Source organism: Salmo salar, chromosome ssa10 (genome assembly GCF_905237065.1).
Source record: "Salmo salar chromosome ssa10, Ssal_v3.1, whole genome shotgun sequence".
Lineage (NCBI taxonomy): Eukaryota > Metazoa > Chordata > Actinopteri > Salmoniformes > Salmonidae > Salmo > Salmo salar.
The window spans coordinates 13,365,351-13,372,855 of NC_059451.1; the positions used below are offsets into that span (position 1 = coordinate 13,365,351).

The window sequence follows — 7,505 nt, forward strand, 5'->3', positions numbered from 1 at the left end:
AGCAGGAGCGGTAGAGATACTCTCAAAGATCGGCTATGAAAAAGCCAACTGACACTTACTCTTGTGTTACTGACTTGTTGCATCCTCGACAACTACTATGATTATTATTATTTGACAATGCTGGACATTTATGAACATTTGAACATCTAGGCCATGTGCTGTTATAATCTCCACCCGGCACAGCCAGAAGAGGACTGGCCAACCCTCATAGCCTGGTTCCACTCTAGGTTTCTTCCTAGGTTTTGGCCTTTCTAGGCTTTCTCTGCATTTCTTGCTGTTTGGGGTTTTAGGCTGGGTTTCTGTACAGCACTTTGAGATATCAGCTGATGTAAGAAGGGCTATATAAATAAATTTGATTTGATGTGACCTGATACTGAATATGTAATGCAAATGATTATTATAATGGAAATGCAAATAAATTGTTGAATGATTATGAACATGGTCTTTTGCCTGCTAATGCCTGCTATGCAGTGAAGAAAACGATATGACAACAATAACGTCTAATGTAACTGGCCCCTCTAACAGTACAACTGGCCCCAGCTTGGCCCCCGCAGTTGAAATGGTCTAGAACTGCCACTGGCTCTGAGACCTTGAAGTAATTGTTCCCCTTGCTCTGCAAGGGCCGCGGCTTTTGTGGAGCGATGGGTAACAATGCTAGTAGGCGTATATTAATAATTATATAGTTAATGTAAGTAGACATGCAATCATAATTGACTGTAGCGCATATAAAGCACCCACAAGCTACCGATGGCTGAAAACACAATCGTCGCGGGATTAACGAATTTCTGCCCTGCAAGCTAAACTCGTCAGAAGTGTCCACTTAATTTGAGGGGAGAGGGTGTGTCTTTTCAGTGTTTGGAATGCAGCCATTGGCTAGCTAAACTGTTGCGTAGCAACATGTCATCGGCTCTAACGGTCGTCCTGCCCCGAATTGCGCATTTGCAAGCCGTCCAACCAAAGGCACTCTTTCAATATAAAGTTATTTTTGAGGAAAATGAAAACGTGTCAGTTTGTCAATTTCACAAGGTTGGAGTAATAACATGTTCAATTACTTAAGCCGTTTGCTCGAATCTAGGTTGTGCCTTCAGATTTCGAGAAAAATATTTGTTCACTTCTCTCATTTACTTCTTAAACCCCAAACACCGGCTTGGATGTTTGGTCTGTTTTCGCAAGCTTTTTCCCTGAAGTCTTGCAATGTTGCGCATCTGGGTTTAGAAACTCTATGGCAATACGCAACAAAACGTCCAGACGGCTGAAAAACCACTCGAAGAAGAAGAAATGGGTTTGTCGAAGACGGAGGATTGGATGATGATTTCGAATCAAGCAGCGCGTCGGACAAAATTTGTGAAGATGAATGTTATGAATGGACAACAGTAGTATCGAAAACTGGAACAAAAAAAGAACAAATTATTGCGCCGGAAGACTCGCCCTGCTAGGTTCCCCTTGAGCCTGTGTAGGGATCCGATATGTAAAAAAATTTTACAGAAAAGTTTTTGGATTTAGTTCAGTTTATTTATTTATTTTAGTTTGCTCGTTTATTTTTGTATTTTGTTACATTTTGGGGAATCCTGTTTCCATCCCGCACAGTAGGTGGCGGAATGCACATTCAATTGTGCGATCCCCAATATACCATAGAAGAAGAAGATCAGGTTTCACCACCGAATAATATGTCAGTCACATGGTGACGTAGTTTCTTCGTCATATCCTCCCATCGTTCGTTGCCGCATGTTTCCTCGGATATTTGTGGATCAGGTCTGGTATATTGTTTTTACGTCAATTTTAGAGTGGTTTTATGGTAAACAATTACGTTTGTGTTTGATATTTGACTGGGATCGATGTACCTTAGATGAAAAGAGGCAATGACACTTCATAGGATACCCAGCAAATCCACTGTTTTAATTTTGTTCACTGGCTAGCGTTAGCGTGCTAGTCTGTCTGGTTAGCCTGGCTATATCTGGCTATTTGTTTGCGTCTTCAACAGACCGCATCCCTTTTGTGAAAGATGTCGCATGTCGATTAGGCTCGTTTTTGAAATTGTAACTATGTTCTTGTTTCACTGTTCTCCGTAGGTAGTTATAGTTAGATGGCTAGTAACAATGCCCCCTTGTCAAATGTGGTTAGTTAGCTCGCTTATTGAGGTTCACATAATAAGTTCCCTAGTGTGTACAGTTGTTAGCTGGCTATCATAGCTAGCAGCTAGTTAAGTGAGGAATGCTGAACTCCATTCTCTGAGCGTTTCTCGGATAGTTAGCTTGGCAGCAGATGTATGTTGATGCAATCCCTAATACTTCCAGTCAAATTATGGATGAAACTGGTCATCTGGACCAAATTGTTCTGATACTAGTGTAGATAATTGACAAGATAAAAACCCATATGCCTCCACTTGAAAACAGTTCAGTTGCTAGTTTAAATGTTAAACTATAACTCCTACTCATCTGTCATTTTTCCAGGTAGAAACATGAACCAAGAAAAATTAGCAAAACTTCAAGCCCAGGTCCGGATAGGAGGAAAGGTAAGCTAATTTCCATATTTAGAGATTCAGCTCAGCAGGACAGAATGGTGTGCAATGTTTAAAGGTAGTCAGTGATATGACGTAGATGCGCTAAGTAAACAGCATAGTGGGTCAATTTCCGCAACAACTAAGTGCATTGGAGCGCAAGGATAAAGTTCTCCACTGTTTTGGTCCCGTGCCTACCTATAGAAGTTTGACTCTACCTTTATTTCAATAGAAACTACTGTTTTGAATGAAAAGTTGAAAAACGTTGTGATTATAGGGTGTGCTGCACAATTCTCTCATGGTCTCAACTTACTCTTGGGTTCAATTTCGAGGTTTGGTTATGCATCAGCAGTTTTTCTCTTGTCAGTCACAACCAGTCACTCAATTAGCCCAAGGCGGCAACTCAATTTAGCTTAGTGCCCCCAAAAGGCTAGAGCCGGCTCTGCCTGCATGTGTGGGTATGGATGTGGGTACACAGACACATGAGCCACTCTGGCCCCTCATGATATGTTCTGATTTTTTTAATTTTTTTATTGTCCCCCATCAAAGTTGCCCATCCCTTTTTTACATGTTTGAGGCATGTTTGTTATACATTAACGTGTCTATCTGAACATTCCAAAACATTGCGTCCTGTTGAACGTGCCTCTGTTGAAATGTGTATTAAATCAAGTCAATCTTGATGAGTTAGACCTATATAATCATTTTTATCAAATGACAAGTCTCAAATTTGTTTAAAATATAACATTATTTGTCATTTAAGGTGACTTGTTTAAATGAAATATAGGCCTACTACTTATATTTTCAAATGTTTTATTTTTAATCATCAGCCTTATGGTTTCGGATACTCCTGATAGGTTGGTAGAGCACTGGGCACACCACTGCTTTATTTAACCTCTATTGATGTACATTCTTAAATCTCCCTGTGTTGTTTTCAGGGCTCGGCACGTAGGAAGAAGAAGGTCGTACACAGAACGGCAACAGCCGACGACAAAAAACTTCAGAGTTCGTTAAAGAAATTAGCTGTCAACAACATTGCTGGTATTGAAGAGGTAAACACAGCTACCATTATACATTTTGTGTAATCTTAAGTTCTTGAATGTTGTATTTTGTTTGTTTAATGCCGCCCTTATACGTTGCCGTCAGAAAGTATTCATACCCCTTATTCCACATTTTGATGTTACAACCTGAATTCAGTATGGATTGAATTAGGGGGGGTTCTCACCCATCTACACACAATGGCCCATAATGACAAAGTGAAAACCATGCTTTTTGTAATGTATTGAAAATGAAGTAAAAAAATATTTAATTTACATAAGTATTCACACCCCTGAGTCAATACTTTGTAGAAGCACCTTTTGCAGTAAGTCTAAGAGCTTTCCACTCCTGGATTGAGTAACATTTGCATACTATTATTTTCAAAATTCTTAAAGCTCTGTCAAATTGGTTGTTGATCATTGCTAGACAACCATTTTCAGGTCTTGCCATATGTTTTCATGTAGAGTTAAGTCAACTGTAACTTGGCCACTCATGAACATTCACTGTCTTCTTGGTAAGCAACTACAGTGTAGATTTAGCCTTGTGATTTAGGTTATTGTCCTGTGGAAAGCAGACTGAACCAGGTTTTCCTCTAGGATTTTGTCTGTGCTTAGCGCTATTGTTTTTTGTGGGGTTTCTTCGTCCTGAACGATCATACCCATAACATGATGCAGTCACCACTATATGGAGAGTGGTACTCAGTAATCTATTGGAATACTTTATATTCAGGATAAAAAGTGAATTGCTTTGCCATGTTCTTTTAAGTATTACTTTAGTGTTTCGGAATATAAAAAAAAAAAAATCTGTACAGGCTTCCTTTTCACGCTGTCAATTAGGTTAGTATTGTGGAGTAACTACAATGTTGATCCATCCTCAGTTCTCCCCTATCACAGCCATTAAACTCTGTAACTGTTTTAAAGACACCATTGTCCTCATAGTGAAATCCCTGAACGCTTTTCTTCCTTGCCGGCAACCGAGTTAGGAAGGACGCCTGTATCTTTGTAGTGACTGGGTGTATTGATACATCCTCCAAAGTGAACTTCACCATGCTCAAAGGGATAGTCAATGTCTTTGTGATTGAATCTGTGTTTGAAACTCACTGCTCGACTGAGGGACCTTACAGATAATTGTATGTGTGGGGTACAGAGATGAAGTAGTAATTCAGAAATCATGTTTAACACTTTTATTGCACACAGTGAGTCCATGCAACTTATGTGATTTGTTAAGCAAATCGTTACACCTTAACCTATTTAGGCTTGCTATAACAGAGGTTGAATACTTATTGACTCAAGACATTTCAGCTTTTCGTTTTTAATACATTTGTAAACGTTTCTAAAAACACAGTTCCACTTTGACATTATGCCGTATTGTGTGTAGACCAGTGACGCAGTCTCAATTGAATCCAAACTATAACACCCCAAAATCTGGAGAAGGTCAAGGGGTGTGAATACTTTTTGAAGGCACTGTAGATGTTGAAGTCTCTTGCGTGGACTGCAGCCTACTATGGCTTTGTGGACCAAACTTGGAGTAGAATGTTGAAGTGAGCAAACCCCCCCCCTTACTGTCGCCAGGTAAACATGATCAAGGATGACGGCTCAGTGATCCACTTCAACAACCCCAAAGTGCAGGCATCTCTGTCGGCCAACACTTTCGCTATCACTGGCCATGCTGAGACCAAGCAGCTCACGGAGATGCTGCCGGGCATCCTCAGCCAGCTGGGCGCCGACAGCCTCACCAGCCTGCGCAAACTAGCAGAGCAGTTCCCTCGACAAGGTGGGTTGGCCCTCATGTAAAATCATTAGGTTAGAGCTGAGGTATAATCACAAGGAACCAAACGTTCTCCGTTGCAAAGGGAGATTCTGTTACGGTATGCACTGGGGATTATTTTGAGGCCTGTACAATTTAAGTCGGAAGTTTACATACACTTAGGTTGGAGTCATTAAAACTCATTTTTCAACCACTCCACAAATTTCTTGTTAACAAACTATAGTTTTGGCAAGTCGGTTAAGACATTTACTTTGTGCGTGACACAAGTAAGCTTTCTAGCAACTGTTTACAGACAGATTATTTCACTTATAATTCACTGTCACAATTCCAGTGGGTTAGAATTTTACATACACTAAATTGACTGTGCATTTAAACAGCTTGGAAAATTCCAGAACATGATCTCATGGCTTTAGAAGCTTCTGTTAGGCTAATTGACATCATTTGGATCAATTGGAGGTGTACCTGTGGATGTATTTCAAGGCCTACCTTCAAACTCAGTTCCTCTTTGCTTGACATCATGGGAAAATCAAAAGAAATCAGCCAAGACCTCAAATGTATCTATATCTACAGTAAAACGAGGAAGAAGTCACTGCTCCAAAACCACCATTAAAAACACAGACTACGGTTTGCAACTGCACATGGGGACAAAGATTGTACTTTTTGGAGAAATATCCTCTGGTCTGATGAAACAAAAATGACCATAATGTTTGGAGGAAAAAGGTGGAGGCTTGCATGCCGAAGAACACCATCCCAACTGTGAAGTACGGGGGTGGCAGCATCATGTTGTGGGGGTGCACGTCACAAAATGGATGGCATCATGAGGAATTAAATTTGGTGGATATATTGAAGCAACATCTCAAGACATCAGTCAGGAAGTTAAAGCTTGGTCGCAAATGGGTCTTCCAAATGGACAATGACCCCAAGCATACTTCCAAAGTTGTGGCAAAATGGCTTAAGGACAACAAAGTCAAGGTATTGGAGTGGCCATCACAAAGCCCTGACCTCAATCCCATAGACAATTTGTGGGCAGAACTGAAAATGCATGTGTGAGCAAGGAGGCCTACAAACCTGACTCAGTTACACCAGCTCTGTCAGGAGGAATGGGCCAAAATTCACCCAACTTATTGTGGAAGGCTACCAGAAACGTTTGATCCAAGATAAACAATTTAAAGGCAATGCTACCAAATACTAATTGAGTGTATGTGGACTTCTGACCCACTGGAAATGTGATGAAAGAAATAAAAGCTGGAATAAATCATTATCTACTATTATTCTGACATTTCACATTCTTAAAATAAAGTGATCCTAAACTGACCTAAGGCAGGGAATTCTTACTAGGATTAAATGTCAGGAATTGTGAAAAACTGAGTTTAAATGTATTTGGCTAAGGTGTATGTAAACTTCCGACTTCAACTGTATATTTTTTTATTGCAGTGCTTGACAGCAAAACCCCTAAAGCAGAAGATATTGAAGAAGAAGACGATGATGTCCCAGGTAAGGATTCGTTTGCCAGGGGAAGTATATCAGACGCTTCAGAGGAAACATTACATCATTTCAACCTGTGAAACCATCCTTTGTTTTCCTCTTCTCTTCAGACCTGGTGGAGAATTTTGACGAAGCATCAAAAAATGAGGCAAACTGATTGATCTTCCCCTTGAGACCCCATACAAGGATTGGAACTGCAATTAAGAAACTACGGCGGCTTCTCCACTGTTTTAACCTCTAGCTACGAAGACATATCATTTCAAACACTATCCCGTCAACCAGAGACTTGTGTATTTTGAGATGTCCCGAGGATGCAGTCCTTATCAGACTTGCTTGCTCACTTAAACTCCCAACACATTGGTCGACGGTTCAGTACTTTTCACCACATTGTTAGTCTCGATCAGGATTGCGGTGGTCATTAATTAAAGCTAGTCTTAATAATTTTGTTTGTTTTTTTACAAATCAAAATAAAGGTGATTAACGTTTTCTACATGGTGCTGTGGTCTTTCTGGCTGTTGAAAGGGGGCATTTTCGTTTTTGAAGACTGTTGTCACAATGGCTGCCACCCTGGCCATCATTTGTATCAAGATGCATAACTATTTAGTCACTATTTAATTTCAAGGCACTGTAGCCTCATGCTCAAAAGTAATCAGGCCTTGCAGAGATTACATCCAATGTGATATTAGACTGACTTGGATGATATCGAAGATGGTTGTAAGGC

General features: G+C 40.3%; 1 protein-coding gene across 1 annotated transcript; it reads left to right on the forward strand.

Annotated features, from left to right (window-relative positions):
- The first annotated feature begins 1,469 nt into the window (after positions 1-1,469).
- Positions 1,470-7,270, forward strand: LOC106613544 (transcription factor BTF3 homolog 4). The gene is made up of 6 exons (XM_014215918.2): positions 1,470-1,752; positions 2,451-2,512; positions 3,433-3,546; positions 5,104-5,305; positions 6,734-6,793; positions 6,895-7,270. The coding sequence occupies exons 2-6, from the start codon at positions 2,459-2,461 to the stop codon at positions 6,939-6,941; spliced, it is 477 nt and encodes a 158-aa protein (XP_014071393.1). The 5' UTR covers positions 1,470-1,752; positions 2,451-2,458; the 3' UTR covers positions 6,942-7,270.
- Positions 7,271-7,505: the final 235 nt, after the last annotated feature.